General features: G+C 42.7%; 1 protein-coding gene across 8 annotated transcripts in view; it reads left to right on the plus strand.

Moving 5' to 3' along the window:
• The first annotated feature begins 646 nt into the window (after nt 1-646).
• The window catches only part of SATB1 (SATB homeobox 1), a 91,752-nt gene continuing 69,352 nt past the window's right edge, over nt 647-23,046 (plus strand). For 2 of the 8 annotated variants that reach the window (XM_031590207.2, XM_090142587.1), the window contains exons 1-2: nt 647-1,209; nt 22,390-22,625. In XM_031590207.2, the coding sequence (XP_031446067.1) occupies nt 22,415-22,625 (211 nt within the window). In that variant the 5' untranslated portion in view covers nt 647-1,209; nt 22,390-22,414. Of the gene's footprint in view, nt 1,210-3,363; nt 3,567-18,177; nt 19,572-19,663; nt 19,734-22,389; nt 22,626-23,046 lie in introns of those variants that run through there. The other 6 variants (XM_031590205.2, XM_090142589.1, XM_090142588.1 and 3 more) reach the window with 6 other exon arrangements.

The raw sequence follows: 23,046 nt of genomic DNA on the forward strand, positions 1-23,046 counted from the left end.
TGACATCCACGGTCCCCTCTCTTCTCAGTAGGGAATAAACAGCAGCCTCAGCTTTCAGGGAAAGCTGCACTCATTGCCAGCGTTCACTTTCCAGGAACTCCACATCCAAATTGTGCAGTGGCAGAGATGGGAAAGAAGGGCTTAAAAAACAAAAGAAAAAGTCCCTCTCCACGGAGAAGTTCCACGAATAAAGACAATTCTCAAACAGCGCTGTAGAGGAGCACATGGTGCCAGGTGACACAGCAGCCGAGACCGGGGCGGGGGGGTGGGGGTGATGCGCAGCTCCCAAAAACGCGCGGCGCGGCGGGACCCGACGGGGCGGCGACCCCAGGGGCTGCGTGCCCTTATGCCGCACGGCCCCGTCCCGGGAGGTCGCCACTGCGGTTCGGAGGTCGCTTCCCGGGAAGGGTTGCGGGGGGCAGCGACGGGGGGCGGGCGTGAAAATAAATAAAGGAGCGAGGGAAGGATGAAGGCAAAGGAGGAATGCGGGGAAGGGGCAGGGAGTACAGAGACGGAGGGGGGGGCGGGCTGCGTGAGCGCGTGTGTGTGTGTCCCACCTGACTCCCCGTTCGGCGGGGGGGCACACACACATACACACACACATACACACACACATACACACACACATACACACACACGCGCGCGCAGCCGCCGCGCTCCAGCTGCCGCCGCTCGGTCCCCGCACCCCTTCTCATTGCTGCCCCCCGCCGCGGCGCGCAGTAGGGAGGCGTAAAGCGCGGAGCCCCGCGGTCGCGCTGTCCCCGCCGCCCCTCCGCCCCCCCGGGGCAGCGCGCCCGTCCCCGCCCGGAGGGGCCGTGCGAGGCGGCGGCGGGGGGGGGCCGCGGGCACACGCGCAGCCATCCACGCACACGCACGGGCAGGGCTGCCCCGCGCCGGTACCTGGTGCTGCCCTGGTGCGTTCCGGCCGGGCTCCTCCTGCCGAGGCAGCACGGGAGCGGGCGTGCGTGTGCGTCTGTGTGCGTGTGTCTGTGTGCGCGTCTGTGTGTTTGTGTGTGTGTGTGTGTGTGTGTGCGAGAGCGAGCGAGAGCGAGAGAGGCTCTCCCCCCTCCCCCTCCTCCTCCTCGCTCTCCTTCCTTTAAACGCCCACTCCTGATGGGTGAAAAGACAACTTGAACTTCAGTGCAATTAACTTCGCCGGCGCCTCGGAAGCCGGAGGTGTCGCCGGCCTCGCCCGCCGCGCTCCCATGAGTGAGTCGCTCCCGCTCCTTCGGCGTCGCTCCTCGGGGACGGGGGGACGGGGGCAGCCGCCGCGGGTCCTGACGGGGCGGGGGCCGGGCGGGGGGCGCGGGCTGGGGGGGGCTTCGTGCGGCGGTGCAGCCTCCCGGCAGCGAGACGCACACCTGCCGCCGCGCCGCTCCCCGTCACCGGCCCCGCTCCGCGCTCCGGCCCGCCGCCTCCGTCACGGGAGGGGGGAGCGGGGAGCGGGGATGGGGCAGCGGGAAGAAAAAGAAAAACCCGAAAAGTTTGGGAAAGTTCTTCCGCGGCCCCGCGCGCCTCTCTGCCGCTGGAAGTGGGGCGGCGGCAGCCCCGACGGCTCGCGGTCCGGGGATGGGTTGGGGACTTCCGCGGGGCGCGGAGAGTGCGCGGGCGGCTGCGGGGAGCCGAGCCCCGAGTAGCGCGGCGGAGGGACCCTCCGGAAAGCGTCCCTCCTCGCCCACCCGTGGCACGACCCGGCGCTGCTGCTGCCGCGGGGAACGGTGCCAACAGTTCGTCGCTACGCTCCGGGATTTTATTTTCATTTTTATTTATTTTATTTTTTTTCCGTTTCCGAACCCGGCAGACGAGGTTTGGCTCACATCGGCGCGTTTTGGTCGCCGTCTGCCCTCGCTGCCCGGGGAGCGCTCCCGACAGGCACCTGCCCGGCTCGGAGTTTCCCTGTGCCTGGCTCCGGGCTTCTCACTGCTGGAGAAACTTCGCTAAAATGCAAGTTTGCTGAAATACTTTGCACCAGCTCCTAAGCCGAAACGAGTTGCAAATGACGAAAGCTCTCTGCTGGCTTTAGTCAGCCCAACTGAGCACGGTGCTTCCGTGCGCAGAATTCCCAAATTCAGACGCGGATGCTGAAGGCGTGTGGTCGGGCAGCACCCTGCCCTGTCCTTCTGCTCCCTGCCACCTGGGCAGCAGCAGCCCTTTACTTCTACTTCCTATTATTTCAGTGCAGTGCATTCGTATATTTGTCTGCTGTAGTCTGCTGGCAAACATTAGCATTCAAGCTTACATTTTTGACAAATGTGCAGACAGGAATAGCATGAATAGGCATCTTAAATATTAACAACCTAAGCATCTGTTGTAAAACAAGTTTAATATATTTACTCTGTTTTTCTCACATTGTTAGGAAAGGTTACAATAAGTGTAAAATTTCAGCGGTAGTTAGCACAAGGAGTGCTTGGATCTTTCACTATCTCCTCAAGCATTCAACACAATCACCAGATAGAAATGTGGCAAATCAGGCACGCTATTCAAAGCCAACTTAAACCAGTAACCGTAGAGTGTAAGGATGTGAATATAGGATGTTCTTTGTTGTTTGTACCTTCCACTTAGTCTGCAGCACTGTCTGTAGAATTGTAGAGTGCTCTCGTATTCCTATATGCTCTGTAATACATTTGTACATCCACTCATTTTCTAATTCGTTCTCTATTTGAGATTGTTATTGGCATTGCCTCACTTTCCAAGTCAAAGCAATGGTTTGGGCAGCAATAACACAGAGCAGGTAGCAAAATGAGCAAGCAGAAATGTAACGTGTTAACGCGCAGGCATGCATCTAAACAAACAGCACGCACACATCATGAGGCAGTGGAAGAAAAATTAAGATCATGGGCTGGTGTGTTGTGTGTGCCCACTCTTGAATACAAACAGCTAGTGGAAAAGCTACAACCTACTCCCAGGAATTCCTTCATCCCTGGAATAACATTGTTCAGAGTAGAACAAGAGCACAGAATAGCGAAGTCTCCAAGCAGAGTGTAGAGTTATTTCAGGAATCAGTGCATTCCTTCCCTTTTTCCCACAAGTTCAAATATGTAATAAATAAGTCCTTTGTATGCAAAAGAGTTTTCTGGAACAAAAAATATTTAAATGGAATGCTTTTTGTGTGTACACTTTGTAAAACGAGCTGTTTCCTTTTTATATTCTTTGTTGCTAACACTTTAAATAGGAAAGTGGCTCTCTCGGTTTCTCCTCTCCTGTTATTTCAGCAGCACGCACCAACCTTAACCTGCTGCACGCTCCCAGAAAGCGCTGTAAAGCCAAGCCAACCTGTAACTCACGAATGGGACGCGCTGCTCTGCCAGATAGAGGCTGTGCCACATGAGCTCAGAGCTGTGTGTGAGCAGAGCATCTCTCATTGCGCAGCGTAGGCCCCGCGGGGCAGCTGATAAGCATTTGCCCTCTGTGGCTGCACTTCACAGCCAAGAGCGGCCCTGCCACTGCCCAGTAACACCACAGCCTCCGTCCTGTGGGACCACTGGCACGTCTGCCCAGCCTTCAACCCGAAAACCTCGTAACAGTGGGAAAGTCCTGAGCGAGCACTGACTCATCTTACGTTTCAGGTTTGGGGGATAAAGGGGTACAGATGCGTGCGGTTGCAGTTTAGGAGATGCCGGTTGAAGTCTGGTGTTCTTTGGAAGTGATGCCACCTTTTTATTGTCGTCTATTTTTTAGTCATTTTGAAATCATTGTCAGAAAAATTCGAAGTCCTTTGTAAGGTTTCAAGTTGTACTTTGGAGGAAAAAAAATCAAGGAGATTATTTTATTAATAAAATAGATTATGTTATATAGAAAGAATATATTAGAGATATATATTAAAAGTAGATTTCTGAATTAGAAATGGAAGGAATGTGACTTCTGAAATGTTAGCCGCATTTCTAGGAACTAAGCTATTTTAGCATAGACACTACCGAAGCATTTTATTGCCTTCTCGTACATAACTGCCATTGCTCTCTCTAGATATATTTAATATATATCCAGTGAAGCCACAAACTTTCCTTCCACAACAGTTTAAACACATCTGGAACATTTTACTTTCTTATAATTTATGTTAATAGATGTAGAGTGTATATACAATCTTCTCAGAAATCATTGCTTTTTCCAAAGGGGAATTTTTTTACTTTCAGTCGGGGAATATATTTATAAGAACAAAATAACTCAAAGTATGGGCAATTCTATATATCATTTTATTTTCTGTTATATTAGCTTGATTATATAAAGCTTTCATTTAGAGCAATGGGATGATGAAATTACAGAGGAGTGATTGGCTTTTGTTTTTTCAAATGGTTCAAGTTGAAGGCTGCAAAAATGAATGTTTTTGGTTAAGTTTGTTGGGTATGTAATATTTTTCATAGAATTTTGACAAATTAATTTAATAGAAAAGCCACAAGCCTCTTAGCATGAAATGCTATATTTTCAGGTAAAATGGGAGTTCTGCTTTTGCCATTATAGGCATCAGGCTTCAGTAATCTGCTCCTCTTATGGAATGAACACTTTCTACTTAAAGCTATCATGCACCTACTGTTTATTTACGCTGCATTAAACTGACAGCACAGCAATCAGAGGAAAAATATGACTTACTTTCCTGAAGTAAACACCGGTTTATAGGTTAGTGCATGTATTTATATTCCTGTCGCCACTAAATAATGGCTGTCTCCGTTTTAATATCTACCTGTGGTGCTATCCATGGCAGCTGGCTCTTCCTTGTCTGAAACGGAGGAAAAAGAAAAGGAGGGCAGGGGAAGAAAAGAAAGTTTTCTAATCATTCCTTGGGGACTGTGTAGAAAACTGATTCAGTATTCCTTTCTGTGGCATTTGGAAGCCAGTTTTAAAGACACAGTATTCGGTTTTGCTGGGTGTATTTGAATTGCATCTCAAACAGTGAAAACAGAATTCCTTAACAGTATTTGTCTATCCAAGTCACTGAAATTGTATATTCAGGCAACGGCAGATTAAGGGCAGAAGCATTTTATTAATAACTGAAAGCACATATGTGTGTGTGATGAAAAATGTTCTGCAAATCTGTCACTATGCAATCAAGTGCATTTTTTAAACTTTGGTTGTCACAAAGTTGCTACTGATTCTAAAAAAAAAAAAGAAAGAAAGAAAAAAAGTAAATCAGTTTGATGGATAAAAAGTAGCTTACAGTTCTTATTACTTATTATATTGAAATATTGCAATTTTATAAAGTCCATGTCAGTAAACCCCATTGGTATTGCTTCTCATCTTGATCTAGAGACCTAAGTATCTTTAGCTGAAGTCAACTGCAGGGAAGTAAATCTCAGTTTACAGAAAGCATCCCTAAATTTTCCATCAGAGTGTTCCATTAATAGTCTCTACCCATGATGTCCATTTTTTTTTTTTCAGAGTCTGAAAATTATTATATTAAACACTAAGTTATCTTGTATGTCACTTCTCTTATGAGCGGTACTGCTATCACAAACTCAATAGCACCTGACCACAATTTGTAGTTCATACTTCAAAAAGGATGTGCTGTTATGATCCCTGCTGAAATGTAGGTGTTTTCTAACGCTTGCCATCCTGTGGCATCTCAGCTTACCACAGTTATCACCAACACTTTGTTACTTAATTGATATCTATTTGCTGCTTTGCAAATGTTGACTTTTTAATGGCTCCTGTACTGCATGCTCTCAATAAGTATAAATGTAGAGATTCATTCACAGGGAATTGCCAGTCTTGACATTGCTCATGTGCTCTGATCTGGTTTTTGAGCTTTATACCAGCTGTAATCTGTGTAATATAGTTGGAGTAGCATAGCAGTAGTGGAGTATGGGTATAGGGCAGAGTTACATACCTCAGGCACTGTCTGAGTTGTAAATACGCTCTCTTAAACTTGCTGGGCCTGACTGTCCTCCCAAGCATACTAGAGGATCTTTGCAGAGGTCTGTAGACCTCTGTTTTGACAGTTCTGATATGGGATAAAGCATTAGGTGTTCAGATGGGCTGAGGGACTTACTAACATACTATGTGGCATTCATGCCAAGGTCCCCTTTTTGCTCTTTATTAAAAATGCCAAAATACCACAGTTTCTTCTGAGATAAGTTTTTCAGCAAGACATGAGTGTATGACAAGGTTGGCATGGGCTGTATGAAGGCCTCTCACAGGAGTGTGGGCATGCAGCTGGCCTTGAGCTGTAGTAAAGCAGCATTGGAAATGCTTCTCCCCAGCTGTAGGTTTGCAAGTGTTTAGCCCCTGCTCTCTCCTACTTTTCTGTTATGAACTGCAGTCTGATAAACAGATGAATCTGCCCATCTGCAGGTAGACCTCAGTCACCTGAACTGCACCTGGGAGCGAAGCTTCAGGATGGGCCCCATCTATCAGCTGTGTTGGCCTTGCATAACTCCCAGCCACTATCTGCTCTATCTCTTTCCCTTGGCACATTATGACATGATATGACCTGAGGAGATGAGGGAGGTGCTTTAAACCTAGAGTGCACCTCATCTTCCCAGGATCCTGCTCTGACAGGATTTATTTGGCCAGCAGCAATCATTTGTGTGTCGTTCCACTTGCTGCTCTGTGTAAGAAGTGGTGGTGCACTGGGATGGTGTATACCCAGAGGACTGTCTCCTGACCTTTTCTGGTGCCTGGGGTCCTGGTTTCAGCTCTGACACTGGCAAGATGTATGGTTTTAGGTAAAGCACAAACTGCAGCTTGTTTAAAATCGTCAATGTCACGAGCCCATGGAGTGCCAAAGCACTCAACTTCATGCAGAATAAGGGAAAGCTGCAGTACGATCTCTCTCAGAGGTCTTAATATGCCTTTCGTTTATTTACCTATCTGTAGGATTAACAATACACGTTTCATTGAGCACTAAAGGATTAATTAATTCTTTATATTTGTAAATCAGTCCCAGAATGGAAAACATGGTAAATGCGCAAAGAATTGCTGCTCTGAACTCCAACCCACACGCAGAGGTACAACAGAGATATTTCCTTTTCAGTAACTGCACTTAGAATACATCTGTTTGTAACAGCCAAGTAACTAAAAACATTTGCAGGATAAAAATTCTAAGTATCATACACACCCCATATTCTCAATTTTAATGCAGCAAATAAAAGACAGAAAAGGAGAGAAGAGAGAGTGAGAGTGTGCGTGCACACAGACTCACAGAGAAACCAAGGGCAGATAAAAGAAGTGAGGAGAAATTTTAGACTGAGTATTAAAATGTTTATAATCAAAGATTAAATTAACATTTTTGTAGAGATCTGTATTAGAAAGACTTTAAATCATTAATGCTTTTCATCATAGGTGGGCTTCCTTGATAAATGTAAAGTTTCGAGAATAATTAGAGGCACCTTAAAACTTTTAAAATGACAGTCTTAGCTCCGAAGGAGTCAATGTAATGTAATAATACTGTATGCTTTTTAGTGTTATTTCTGCACTAGACATTTAATTACAGTCTTTGTGAGACATGTTATCTGTATAGTAACCAGTGCATAAAAAGAATGATATATACTTCTACATACAAGCTCTTGCTTGCCAGCTTTCTTTTTAAGATTATAGATTAAGATCTCCAATCCAGAATGTTCATGTCTTCAATCAGAACAATTTTAGACAACTTTCAAGAGGAATGGGACATCGATTGTAGTAGTATTTCTTCTCTAGTTAGCTTTATTTTTATAGTAATACACAAACTGTTGTTTAGCAAGGTTTTTTCTTCTGTGCAGGAGCCCAAAGTCAGCACTTCTTTGCTTGTTCAAAGGATAGACTATAGAACAACAAATGAAAAAGCATGTTTACCTTGCTTATTGAGATGTAAGATTAAAAAAATGTAAGAGTAGATTGGTAGGTTTTTCATATATACAGTTCAGTGTTTGGAGGAAGTTTTGAGCTTGCTTTTCCCATGTCAGTTGTTGAATATTATCTGAAATACATTGTGGGTAAGGTAAATTTAAGAGGTTTCTTACTTTTCCGCACACAGCTGTGGAATAGTGAATGTGTTTGCAAGGAAGATCAGATACATGAGAGTTTGCCATGTAATATATTTGCAGATTCTGGTAATTGTACAGCATGTGGATGATGTTCCTCCACACACTGAGCTGCCCATAGTTCCCCTGTTCTGCAATGAAGTTGCTTACAGGACTGGGCAGAATGGGAGCTGCATCTAACCATTTCAGGGCAGAGCTTCCCCTAATTTCAGTACTCATAAGAAAATCTCATCATAAAATCAATAAACCAAAATCAATCTTTGTCCCATTGACTGCACTATATTGACTTTCTTTTTCTTCTTCACTTGACTTGCTGAATGCCGTAATCCTTTTTGCCATTTCATTATCTTTTTAAGGATGGAATCATTTTATAATGTTTTTGTATTTGAAACTTGTGATTTCACTACTTTATTTGGATTGCATATCCTATGAGAAACTGACTTCTACATTACCAATTAAAATGACTATTAAGATACCCATAGGTGCAGTTATTATTTTCTAAGGATACCAGAAGAATTTCCTAGATACTATGCAGGAAAATTGAACTACTGGAACTTTTCTATTTGTGTGGCATGAAGAAAAATATGCCTTAAGATGCATTATACTGTCTGATAAATTGTATTTCCAAGCAGTATTTCATATAGCTTCTGTCTCTTTAAAAATGCAGTCTCCTCTATTTGCCCTATTAATTGTTGATATGTTGCCATCCACAAGACAAAAATTAGAGCTGTAATTAAATAATCATGTGATGCTCCTTAGTGCCAGTGAGAGCAAACTCATTTTTCCAGGCCCTGATGGTCACTGATTATTGTATTACTACTGGCTTGCTTTATTTTTTTTTAATGGCTCTGTATTGCTGGGTTACCTAACCACTGCCCTTCTTTGCAAAATTAAAGGAATTGAAGAACATTAAGTCACTCAATTGGCCAGTGGTCTACTGGGACAAAAAGTAGTCTTACCTCCTCTGCTTTTTGGTCACTCCGTTGGTTCTACTGGGAGCGCTACATCAGTGGTGTGGTTGTGTGCCATTTAATTTACACTGGTGTTTTGGCTGGGATGGATGCATATAGGGAATGCCAGGAGAATTACAAAAGAAGCAGGGTATTAAAATTCAGAAATGATTAAAATTGAAATAAAAGGATGCTGCTTCTTTGCCAGTACTCTGGCAGTCATAATGACACATAGAGATTAGTTTCCACCTTCATCTTTTCCTTCTTTCTCATTTCCTCTTGTTTATTGTTGACACATTTTCCTTATGTCTCTGCTTCTCAGCGTTTTTTTTTTCACTGTTACATATTCCTACTTTTTCTCTTTCCTTAAGCATGGAGAAGCTTACTTAACCTTATTATAACAATAACAGAATAGGTTATTAATATTTAATATGCACATGATTAAAATTTCTCTCTTAAACATAGGTCAGCTCTATTATTAACTGACATGTTATTTTTCATTAAAAAAATTTTTATTCTGCCCTTACGGTTTCTCAAACACCCTTTACTTTGGTGGTGATTTAACACATAATGTTTAGAAAACTGTGTTAGGCTAGTGAAAAAAAAGAACTTACCAGTCATGGATAATCAATTATGCATGAATTCAGATATAACAGATGGAAAGTGGTGAGTTAAAGTTTCTCTTTAGCTTCATGATTTTTTTGTTTTGTTTTTGTGACACCTGTCTCTTATGTATAGATAAACATCTAACATAGCATACTGCTTTTCTTGCATCTTTGTGTTTTTTGTTTCTGGGTTTTGCGTTTCTTTTTTATTGTTGTTGCTTCTTTTTGTTCCTGCCGACGTGGCATAAACTCATTTTCCCTTGTTTCTAACTTAATATTTTTAATTTGTTTGTCTGCTAGCATTTCTATACCACCTTTCTTTTGTAGGGGTAAATTATCCTGTGATGAAGTTGGCGTTTAAACTTCTCGTAATCTACACACTGTCATTTAACCTTAAAATTGTGCCAGCAAGATATGTTAAATTGCATGAGTTCACTTTTGCCTTCAGCTGCCCATGGCCTACAGTGTTACGACATGAAAGCAACAGGGTAGACTATGGCTGTGCATATGTATTCATATATGCATATGCACACATTCTTGTGATTGTGATACTTATATAGGCGTTCCCTCCGAAGGCATTAATTAAATTTCTTTCAATCCTTTGACAATGAAACAGATTGCTTTACTGCTTTTTATTAAAAACTTCAATACAGACTGGGCATGCTATTTGTTTTGGTCATGGAAAGATTTTCACAGAACGAAATCAAGCAAAAGACAGTAACCCTGTGCTACTTGCCCACAGCAACAACCAACTGATATTAAGTTAAATATTTATTTTTTTCTCTCTCTTTTTTTTTTTTTTCTTTTAACATAGATAATTCTAAAAGAGCTCAATGCACACACATAGATGTGAGATGACAGGATTTTTTAATGTAGTTGATTCTTGTTGGCATTCTGTGGAATTCTTTTATTTGAAGGTGTTCCGTGTTTCAGAAATATTTGAGTAAGTTGATTTGAACATTACTTTTCTGTGACTAAAAATTTGGAACATTTTTTCATGTGTGTCCAACCACATTTGAAGGCGCACATTTTTAGATATCGTGCAGAGATGTTTTCTACCTGTGTAACAATGAAAGAAAACTGAGTTGAGAGAATGTACCCCATATTTTTCATGAACAGAATATAGGAAAGCTTCCCAGGAGCATGTTACCTACATTTATGAAGGAAAAATGATACCATGAGAATGAGATTGTAATATAACTCGCCAGAAACAAATGACATAGAAAATATCCTTAGAAAACGAACATGGACACTGTGAAAATAATTGACTTCATTGAAGCTGGAGCTCTGCTAAGAACCCTCATGTCCATGCCTCAGTTTTCCCACTCATTTCTTACGTGGGTATTCTTACATCAATATAAAATTCAAACATTGTCATTTAAAGATTTTTTTTTTTTTACACTGAGACATTTCTTTCAAATACTTGCATGAGCATAAATAAACCATCATGAAACTATCCTCATTTTCCCCTAAAAATGCCACATTCCTTTGGGTCCTGAAATGCTCTTGCCCACTGTGGCCCATTTCCATTGTAGACTCCAGGCAGGAAATTTAGAAATATAGTTGGTTTAGAAAACAAATGCATTAAATATTGGAGCATGTTTTTATTATAGTTTCTCTCTCTCTCTCTTTTTTTTTTTTTTTTTTTTTTAAATCATTTAAAATCAGTGCGAGTATTTTGAATAAGGTACTTGGAGTAACATTTTAAAGTGACTTGTTTTTGCCTTATGTTGTTTGCATTTAAACTAAGCATACTCTGACACATGTATAGGTGACCTTTATCTTAGTGACACTGCATATGCTAAACATTTTTTATTTTAGCGCCTGGATATTAACAGATACCTTGTTCCTTAAAAGAACTGTGAACATAACAGCTAATTGTTCCTGAAAAGAACTGTGAAAAACTCATTCATTTTGTCTTCCTTATTGCGGAATCTTCTGAGTTTGAAATTGGAGCAAGTCCTAGAAGAAAAAGTGAATTCGGCCAAAACCACCAACTTTCAATTTGTTTTACACCAAAACCACACATTTTGCATGTATTTTATGAACAGTGAATATTGACTCCTGTCAAGTTTGGCCATAATTAGATGCAGTTTTACTTAAAAGGTTTTGAACCTTAAAAAAAGTCTAGAAGAACCTGGGCAGAGTTCTGAGTTAACAATGAAACTGGAAACAGGACATTTCATGTGGTTTTGGGTTTCATAATGAAAGTTTGACATAGTTCAAATCATCAATCAGTTCTAACCATTTCCTTAGACTTAGACTCTTCCATATTTTTTTTCAGTTTTTATTCATGCTATCAGGTCAAAGAAAAAGATGGTTGTTTGTCCTGTTGATGAGATGTTCTAATGTAACAGATCAATGCTGTTGGAGCACACAGTGCAAGCACCAGAACCCTAGCTGACAATGTGAATCCTCCTGCAGTGCTAACCGCAATAGTTCAGATTATTTTCTGCCATACTGTGCAGTTTTGCTTGAGCTCGGCTGTGTGAAATTCTTCCTCACTCAAAAGTGTCACAGTAAACTTCTGTCTTCTTAAAAGCCTTTTTTTTTTTTTTTCTGTATGGGAAAGAAATGCAATTGTTGGTGGTGATGGAAAAGGAGTCAGGAAAGGGAAGGGAAGCTGTATCAATCAACAAACTACAAACCACTTTGGAGATAACTTGGTGTAGCTTTGCTCTTAACAAGCAAAACCAGTGGAAACACCACTCATTTATATATCTGGGGGGGGGGGGGGGGGGCATAGTTTACATATCTTTAAATTAAGAGAACTTCTGTTCAGATATATCCCTAACAGCTTATCAACCAACTCTTCTATCAAGCAACAATTACATGCTAGTCTTACCTAGGAATTATCTAGCGCTCTGATGATCAGGGCTTTAACAGGAACCATTCTCTTTTCATCTCTCCGTGTCTCATATTTAATATCTTCTCCTGATAGGCATGAAAATTGTACCTCTAGGGGAGAAATTTGGGAAATTAGTGACCTGCAGAACACACACTTATGACATAGGTAACTTAGTCCTAAGATGCTGGCTTTCCTCCTTCCTTCCAGCTGTTTAATTGTGTTTAAAAAATTATAGAAAACTATTGCATTTTTTTTGGTTGTTATTCCTGTGTGAAGTAGTTTGCTGCAGTTGCCACATGGAAATTACAAGCATCAGGATCTACTCTACTGTTATGGATGGAAGAGGATATGGTCTAGAATATGCTTTTAAAAAATAACAATTGAAGCTTGTTATTTGAGGTAGTTCGGAAATCCACAGTCATAAAAATATTGGTTTATATTAAATACCATGCTGTTTGTGTTTGTGGAAGTTGCCATGCTGATATGCTTGGGGAGTGAACTCAGCTTATCCACAGAGCAGATAGAGATTGGGCAACTACAGAGTAAGAGTTATGTGATTAAGCCATTAATATTCATCACTGTAATCTTTTATGGGAACGTGGACACCTGCCTACTGCAGTTTCAACCATCTAGACTCCTTGTGGCAGCCAGGGTTAGAAGAATTTCTATTCTCATTAGCAGTCATGTTCACCCTTCATTTCCTCCCTATGCCAACAGTTTTGTTGGCTTTTCCTCCAAAATTTTCTTCCAATAATTTGGCTTGTATAGCAGAAATGGGCAAATCAAAATGACTGTTGGGGCCACATTGGTATAAATGTATGCATTTACTTCAGCTGTATCTTAGTCAACATAGATACAGAGCTATGAAAGGTGCTTATGCAAAATGGTGCAGTAGTTTGACTAAAAGCAATTTGTTTTACCCTAAACTGCATTTTGCATATTCCTGTTCAATCCTACTTTTAAAAGAAAATTCCATTATTGAAATACACTGCAGAAAATGTTTGCAGGAGTAAACGAGCCTCGTCACATAGGCAATCAATAGGGAGATGTCTGTTTGTATATGATTTTACATATCTGTAAGCTGGCGGAGACATCCAACTACAAAATACTGCACCATGGGACACTGTGTAGATATCTGATACTTTCCAAGGGATTTGGGGTCCGTAAACTAATGAATGCTCTACATGTAGCCATATATGTAGATTTTTCACCTCTGGCGAATATGGTAAGGATAATTTACTTCACTTAATAAGCAATTAAGTGCAGTTCAATACAGCTGACTACTGTAAGTTAAGTATCCGTTTTACAGAACTGTTCTAGGACATTGTATGTAAGAGAGCACAAACTAGAAGAAATTGCTCATGCAAAATGTGAGAGGGGACGACAGCTTGTGTGCGATGCCTCTCAGTGCTATGAATTTCATTTCATAGCACTTTTGCTTTTTGACAGGCATACTCTCTAGGCTGGGGCAGGTTGCAGTGAAAAAAAAAAATCTAGGTTGGTGTGTAACTTGGGAGATCAGCGTGGGGGATGCGGCTGAATGCTGTGATTCCCATCGGGGTGCACTGAGACCTTGGGTAGGGTGAAAGCTGCGACTGCTGCAGCCAGGTTGGCTGGAGGGTTTCAGTGGTGTCGGGGCAAGACAGAGGGGAAGTTACTCTGAGGAGACTGAGTAGCAACTTCCATCAGAGGTGCAACACTTTGTAGGGTTCCAGGACTCAGTCTGCACCACAGCACCATTGTTCTGAGGCTCACAGAGATAGACATGGGAAAGGAAAGCAAGGATGCACCAGAACCCTTCCCCCTTAATACCTCTGTCTACCTCACTTAGCAATAAGGTGCAAACCACTAGGGTGCAAACTACCACGCCCTTCAGAAAGCCAGGGACTGTTATTTTCATCGCCTTGTTTTCCAGCAGTCACTGCTACTCACACATCACCTCACAGTGGGGAAAAATACTGTTCCAATCATCAGCAAAGTGAATTTCTTGATGGTCCTACTGCTACAGCAATTCTCTGCATCACCTCCAGCATGGGCTGGAGCTGATGAATTACCCAAATGGCTGCAGAGTTGTCAGAAATATCAGAAATACGTACATGCAAAACCCAATCAGCCTGATCTCCCCAAAGAAATCTGATAAAAGAGAATACACAGCCATACTGGTTTTGCTCTGCTGCCAGGTCCTTTCTGTTCTCCTTGCCCAAGAGCCAAGCCTCAAGACATGGGCCCATATTTCCTTATTTATTTTAAACGAGAAAAGATTGGAATAGAGACCTTAGAAGGCACCAAGGCAACATGCCACAGCAGAGAACTTGTTTTGTTTTGCAGCCACTGAGACTGCTGCTCGACAGTTAATTCATTGTGGGGTTGAAGAAACGCAGTCCAACTTTTTAACTATTTGTCTTATTTCAGCATAACCTAGTGCGAGATACATTTACATATCAGACCTACAGTGCAGCAACTTTATTAAGGGTTAATTAGCTTTATTAAGCATATATTTGTCCACCGTTTGTTGACTGGAAGCTATGAAAAATATGATGTTACTCCTGCTGCATGTTTAAATGATTGCCTGCATACGTATCCATGACAATATCTATTCATCTTCTCTTCTTTATATATGTTTTTATTATAAATATCTTTGTTCTAATGGAACATTTTAATATCAAAGTTGACACAGTGAAGTGTAAATTAGAGTAGGTCAAATGAAAATCAGATATCTTTATCTTGAGTTTATTCCAAGTAGTTGGGTATTGATAAGAGAGATCTGATTGCTGCCTGTACGTCAGGACGCAGCAGCCCTCAGTTACCCATGCCTGCTGGTCAAAGCCTGCATTCCACGCTCTGCCTGCCAAGTCTGCGGCAAATAACTTTCCCAGACATAGGTGATATGCAGAAATTAAATTAATCCATGTTGCAGGGAGTTTACAGGGCTTAGCACATACATGCAGTTTCAAGAAGAGAGCGATTTTCTGTAATCATTTATCTCAAGCATAGGAAGCATATGCATGATTATATAATTAACAGAATATTTGTTTGTCAGTGTTTGGTTAGTGTGCATAATAATATCATTATTAGGCCTTCTGTGCTCCTGTATTATCAGATTGTTATCTCCCTGCTCCTTTAATTCACCGTCTCTGCTTTTTAGATTAATCACTTTGTTTAACTCTGAACATTTTAAGGGCTTTTTGACCGTGAAAGGAATGGTCTCTGACACCAAAGCAGAAGTTACTTTAGAGCAGATTCTAATCTTTTTGTTTTCTTGGTTGTTGTTATTGTCATATCCGGTAATCACTTTTGTAGGGTGGTGCTCGAGTCCCTAATCTTGTTCCAAATCATTATTTTTAAATATCTGCTCTATTCTAACCAGCTCTGCATCTCTCCAATTACCCTCACTGCCCCTTCTGTCCATCGCACCACAGGCAGCAGTCGCCCAGCCCAAACCCCCTCTGCTTTCATGTTTTTCTTCTTCCGTGGTTGGTGCTGAAGATGACTGTACCAGGCTTTCCTGGAACAGATCAAAACTGATACAATGCTGATACTTTCCATTGTGCTCGTGAAGTTTTAATTCTTCAGGTTAACACTATCTTTCCTCCAAAGGCTCAGATATCTTGGGAAATAATTATTCTTTGTTTCTTTTTGCATTATTATTATTATTATTTATTTTTTAACATTCTATTTACCATCTTGGAAAAAGGTTTCTAAATAAACAGCCGCAAGGTTGATTGTATATTATAGAAGGTGTCGTCGACATTTTCCCTTGTTTTTCTTTGTGAAACGTGTTTCTTGGTGTTTTGTTTTTTTTTTCCCCTTTCAGCACTCTCAGTAGCAGTCTTAGTAACATGCAACATCTGTACAACTTTTCATGTTTCCTATGCATTCCACCTCCACTTCTCTGCTTTGACTAACAGCATTATGTAACATTGTACTCATTTTCAAGCATTTCATTTCTTTGCTTCTGAGATTATAATCTATTTTGTGCCTTGCTAGATACGATAAATATTTCATGTATTTCACCCTATTACCAATTTCCTTTTCTCTCCATGCTGTCTGTGCTTATTTCAGTAAACGTCAGCTTCTTTCTTTACCCAGCCCTGATACATTCCCCTTGTTTTATAGTAACGTGCGTAGTGATAATTTAGCTCTTCCTATATGTATCGATTTGCCTGTTCTTTGTGCAGAGGCCGTGCTCTGCTCATCAGCCTCCCCACTCCCCCACCTTTGCTCCTTCAAATTTGTGTGTGCAGTTCACGAATTCTCTTCAGTTGCTACCCTAACTATTCTGGCTGTGTGTCTGCTTGTGTAGCACAGTTCATCCCTTCTTTGCTTGATGATGCAACTCTCCTTTTCAGACACAGCCTAGGCAAACAGAGCGCAGTTTATCAATAAAGAAGTTTAATTTCCCCCTTATCTCGCGGCTTGTACAAACTTGTTGCGTTCAAGTTTGTCTAGTTGGGTTACTTTTTCCCGAGTGCATTGTGGGAAGCCCTACGTCTGGCTGGCAGCTATCGATTTCGTCCCCGCGTTACCATCTTCCATGCTTCGCCCCTCTCCGCGGTCCCGGCGCTGCCCGTCCTCTCCCGTTCCGCGCTGCGGCGGCGGAGCCTCAGGGCCCGGCGGGGCGCTGCGGGGTGACCCCACGGGCGTTTGGGGAGTGGGGGGGAGGGGGATTAGGGTTCCGCTGTGCATTGGCAGCGCGCCGGCCGCTGTTCCTTCAGTTCTGTCGGCATAAAGCTAGGAGGGGAAAGAGCAAACTTCCTGCCCCGCTCGCTCCCCCGCCCGCAGCCCCGCACTGCCGCCGTGCACCTGCCCACCGCACAGTTCCACAAGGCGGGGCGGGGGCCGCGCCGAGCACGCCGGCAGGATATTGTTCAGCCTTCACCCCCGCCCCTCCTCCTCTTCCTCCTCTCCCCCCTCTCCCCGACGTTCTTCTCCCCCCACCTCCCGCCGCCGCCGCAGGCCCCCATCTGCCGCCTGCGGGCGTTGCGCGGCGCTGCGCGCTGGGCATTGTGGCGGCGCGGCGCAGTAAGGGCCGCCTCACCCGCACCCAGCTGCCTGCAAATTCGTGCGCGCCCGGAAGCCGCACGCCCTCTTCCCTCGGCCCCCCCGCCGCTCACCTACCGGCGGCCCCCCCGGTCCGGCCCAGCCCGGCCCGTTCCGCTCCCCGCTGCGGCCTCTCCGCTCTGCCCCCCCACCCCCTGCTTCCCGGCTCCCTTCCCCCACGCCTTCACCGCCGCCGCCTCCTCCTCCTCCTCCTGCTCCTCTGCCACTTTCTCTCTCTCCCTCCCAGGACGCGTCGGATGATCCGGGGCCGCCGGGGAAGGGCTCCGGGCAGCAGCAGGGAGGCTGCGTCGTAGTCGTCGTCCTCCTCCTCCTCCCGTTTTTGGGGGCTGTGGAAAAAAAAAAAAAAAGGAAAAAAAAAAAAAGGAGGGGGGGGGGGGAAGAAGCCGGTGGTGGCCTCGGTGTTATTTTGTATTAAAATGAGGAGGAGGAAGAAGAAGCAGCGGCAGCGGCGGCAGCGAGCGGTAGCGGAGAGGAGGAGAGGCTGTGAGCAGGGGACGGCGGCGGCAGCAGCAGCAGGAGGAGGAGTAGTGATGAGTCAACTAATAATTTAATGGGGACAGAAACAGAGAGGGAGAGGGGGGGGAGCGGAGCGAGCAGCTCCGGCCGGGGACACACATACACACACGCACACACACACAGATATCCGTGTAACATCCAGCAACAACACCGAACCGGCCTAAATCACCACCGTGCCCAGGCAGCCAGGGGAAGGGAGCACTAAAAAACAGAAAGGGAGGGAGACAAAAAAACAAAGCCTGCCATTATTATTCTTTTTCCATTATTATTGTGGTTGGGTATTTTTTTGTGTGTGTGTGCGGTTGTTTTTTTTTGTTGTTGTTGTTGTTTCTTTTTTTTTTTCTTTTTTTTTTTTGCTGGTTTGGGTTTTGTTGTTGTTGGCTTTTTGCAATCTTTCTATTTGATATTTTCTGCCCCCCAACCCCCCATCTCGCTACTAACTCTTCTCGGAGTTCCCAGATTTTTATTTTTATTTTATTATAATTATTTTTCTTTTGCTTTGCGGACAGGGAGCCAGATTTATTTATTTATTTTTTTAAGCGCTGATCTTTTTGTGATTTTTAAAAATTATTTTATTATTATTATTATTATTTCCCATTCTCATTTCTCCCGGCTCTGGACTCGCAGGGAGTGCAACCTCGTCACTTTTTGTAGTGGTGCTGCTGGGTGCTTCCTTCCTCCCTCCGCGCTTTCTCTCCCTCCTCTCTCTGCGCTCCCCCCGCACCCACAGCAGCCCCCGGTAAATGAGAGGAGACAGGTCCTCCTCTCTGCATTTTTTTTTTTTCTTTCCTCCCGGGACCGCAAAGGCGAGATTAAAAGTGGCGTTTTAGTGCCTTTTTCCTGCGATTTTCTCGACACTTTTTTTTTTTTTTTTTCTCTTTTCTTTCTTTCTTTTTTCTTTTTTTAATCTCCAGTAGCGATCTGCGAGGCTGAGGTTTCCGCAGAAAGTTTGGGGGCTGTTACGGTGTGTATTTCTGCGGAGGGGGAGGGGAGCGGGCTCCTTCTGTGTGTGCTGCTCCTCTGGGTGCCTATTGGAGAATAATAGTGTAAGTGACAACCTAGAAGTAGACTTTCTGCTCTTCACACTGGATAGAAAAGCTGCCTTTTTTTTTTTTTTTTTTTTTTGGCTTTGATTTTTTTTTTTTTTTTCCCCTAATACCCCCCTCTCTCACTTGCATTGGTTTTATTTTTGAAAGGACAGCCAGACTTAAGTCACCTCCCACCTCCATTTAAACCTGCTACTTTATTTTTATTTTTATTATTATTCTGAATTTTGAGCACTTGTCTGATCAATTGCTCTTCAGCTCCTTCCTCCGCCGCTCTCTCAAAAGATATTTAATATAGATTTATTTTTTTTTTGTCCATTGCCATTTTTGCTCATGGCTACTCTGTTTCTCGCTACCTATTTTTGCCCCTCCCCGCCTAAAGGAAAATAGCAACAAGAAAACAAGAGAAAAAAAAACAACAACAAAAAAGAATATTAGGGGAAGTAGCCCTCAGGTCTGCTGCCCCCCGCGCCCCCCAGAAAGGGGGGGACCTAGGAAAACATCACTCTCGAACTTCTTCCTCCTCAAGAGCTCGGGCTGCAAAGGAAACCTCCTTTGTTTTTGTTATTTATATGCTGTCAAGTTTTGAAGTGGTGAGTTTCGGGTCGGTTTTGCTAATTTCACTCCGAAAACTGCAGTGTTTCTGTTTCTAGATAAGTACTTTGCTTCTTTGTCTCTTTAAAAGGTCACAGCGAAAGCTTGGCCTGGATCGCGAGAGCCATATGGAACGGATAAGTGCGGAGCCTCTCTCAAATGTGATTATGGGGTTTTATGGGGGAGGGAGGGAAGAGGAGGGGAAACGAATGGGGAGGGGGCTGGTTCGGGAGGAGAAAAAGAACCGGGAGAATAGCGTCGCGACAAAAGAGGACCCCGGCCGGCTCCCATTCAGAAATTGCGCGGTGCGCCCGGGCGCTGGGAAACCGTGCCTCGAAATTGTGCTCGGCCCCGAACGCCCGTGCTGAGAACTTGTAGTTGGGAGAGATGCCTGAATACGAGAGCCGGGGACAGTCGGCCTGGCAGCGGAGCGGAGAATAGTTGCTCCCTGCAGCCCTCTCCCTGGGCAGGCCCCGCTGGTTGGTGCTCATCACTATTCCACGCTGAGGTTTCAGTGAACTTTAGCCTTGGGCATGGAGTTTAAATGAGTAAATTAGGTGTTTTATGTGCATGTAATTTTGCTTTGTAACATAAAGCTTTTTACAAGATGACTAAGCGGGGAAAGGATGCCGATGGGTGGGTATTCCAAGGCCGAGTGAAATGACCCATTTGGTGGTTGGGTTGCAGTCAGGGCAGTAACTGAGCGGCGATCTATCACTTTTATGCACTGTACATGATGGAGTGCGATTCTGACTCATGATGACTAGATACTTTTTGTAGCAAAGAGCCTCGGTGCATTAGAGTACTTCCGAAGTTGCCAAAAGTGATGAGGATTTTCTTGTGTGAGGCTTTTTTTTTTTGTTTTTGTTTATCCTCCCTCCCCTTTTATTTTTATTTTTTAATTTTAATCCTCTTATTCTCGAGAAGGACCAGAAAAGCAGCCCTACAGCATTTCAGCATCGTCAGAAATGTCGGAAGATGTTAAGGGTTTGGGACTGTAATTCTCTCCTTGGACTGCAGTTAACACAGTAAAAAAGGAATACTCTTCCCAAAGTGGCTAAAATAAGCATGTTTCCTGTTAATGAGACATGCGACCTAAAGCAGATGGGATCGAGATGAATGGGAAACCTTAGTGTGTCACCTTAGAGTGCGAGGAAAAATAATGATTTTCTAAACTTTGTCTGTTCTCTGGCATTCTTTAAGTTGCTTGTAAATGTTCAGATTAATATATTTCCTCCTTCTTCGCTCCATCGGGAAAAGCAATGCAGTGTTCACATGAGAAAAAACAACTTATGGAATTGTCGTTGCCGTATAAACCAATGACATAGAATAGTACATATGAAAAATTCCCGAGATGTTTATGCTTTAATAGCTTTGCGATGAAATGTGCAGAAAACGTGCTGAATTACTAGGCAACTGAAAGAAAGTAGCAATTATCAGATTCACACCAGTCTTTCTGAACAGAACTTCCCCAGTATTAGTAGTTGCACTCAGTAATGTAAAAACTAGTTCATAAATTAATGTCTAGTCACCTGTCCTTAGTGATTATCTTATACGCATGGCGTAATTGTCAGCGCAGTCACTCCTTTCTCTGTCAGAGAAAGGCAGGGTAAAATCCCTGACAATCATAACAGTATTGATGAATGAAATCATAACCTGAAAGATGTCTCGCTTGTCAGCAATTGATGGCCCCTATACTTGGTAAAATAGATTCTGATGAGTGGCAAAAATCCTCAAAACCTACTCCATTATGTTCTCGGCGTTGGGGATTTTTAGTGTCTTAGCTGGAATTGTTACTCATGGACTGTGGTTTCGAAAGTTTGTGAAAAGGGAAATACAGGCAAGCTAACATACATCTTTTCATAATTTGTTATTGAAATTACTTCCGAATTTGGGTTTCGTATATCTGTGTGAGTAGGTAACTTCACATCACCAAGAGATTCTTTATTTTTAAGGCTTTTTCAAAAGTCCTGTCGAAATTATTTTTTTTTTTCAGCACTGTGTTTTGTGAAATGCTGCCTTTCTTCCCTCTTAGTTTAAAAAAAAAAAAATAAATTAAAAATAAGAGACTGCTCTATTTAACAGTTAAAGTCCAATGCCTTAAGAATTCTTCATATGCTTATCTTAAACTTTGCAGAAGTTGTTGAACTTTCCTAAAAAATCAATCGGGCAACTCAAAGCAACCGCCTCTCACCGCTGTTTTCTAAGTTAAATGTTAAATTCTCTTCTAATTTTTATTTTTAAGGTGTGGGAGTGAAGTTGTAAATGGACAATGTTCTACTTCACTAATAAATCTGTTGCTTCCTCAGCTAAAGTTTGAACAATCTCTCTATTGTTGTGCATCCATTTTTTATCAAGTAGATTAAGTACAGTTTCACTGGAATCTTTTCCTTTCTCTGTCTCTCCCCCTCGTTTTTTTGTAACACAATAAAACCACCCAGGATTAATAAGAAATCTTCCCGTGCAATTTGTAACAATAGCTGTGTTGGAGCATGTATCTTGACAAATGTCATCATTTCTATGAGTCTTAGTCTCTGCCAGATTTATAAGAATATCTGGGAAGTTGGCTTTTAAAAAATAATTCCGTCAGATTATGGTGTAATTTCTCTGTAAACTGGGGTCACTTTTTTGGAGAAGTTTGGTTTGTTGTTTTTTTTTTGTTGTTGTTTTTTTAAGGCATCTTCTGCCTTGTTTAAAATAGTTATTTGTTCTTCCTTATGGGCTTATGATGCATATACATCTCTGTACATGTGCAGGCTGTATACGTATACATATGCGCACACGTGTACAACATATATTTTTTTTGAATCATGGCAGGTGATCTTTAGAGGCGGGACTGAGTATGGATCATTTGAACGAGGCAACTCAGGGGAAAGAACATTCAGAAATGTCTAACAATGTAAGCGATCCGAAGGGTCCACCAGCCAAAATTGCGCGCTTGGAACAGAATGGGAGCCCATTAGGAAGAGGAAGACTTGGAAGTACAGGAACTAAAATGCAAGGAGTGCCTTTAAAACACTCTGGACACCTGATGAAAACTAATATTAGAAAAGGTAACACTTTTTTAATTCTGCATTTGAGAAATATGAATTATAATATTTGTGGGGGGAAGCATACTTTTGTAGATTCTACTTCATTTATATTTCAGGATTAAATCTCCATTCTAAAATACTATATATTCCCAACTCTGATATAAATCACATTTGGGAAATGTAAGCTTCATGCTTGGGTGGAGCATCTTGCTTTACAGGGTGGAGTCTGATTTTTGCTAAGGTAAAGGCTAGCTGTCCTGATTAAAGCAAATTCCTACATTGAAATAGAAGTAATACGATGCGTTAATTCTTAGAGTCCGTGTTGGACTCAGAAACGCAGAAATCTGTAAGAATAAAGACTGAACTCCCAAAACAAATTCTCGCCTTTCCTCTGAATGATGGTACAATCTTGGAGGACAGCAGTATTTCCGTAACAGTTGGA

This window comes from Phasianus colchicus, chromosome 6 (assembly GCF_987193195.1).
Source record: "Phasianus colchicus chromosome 6, bPhaCol1.hap1.1, whole genome shotgun sequence".
Lineage (NCBI taxonomy): Eukaryota > Metazoa > Chordata > Aves > Galliformes > Phasianidae > Phasianus > Phasianus colchicus.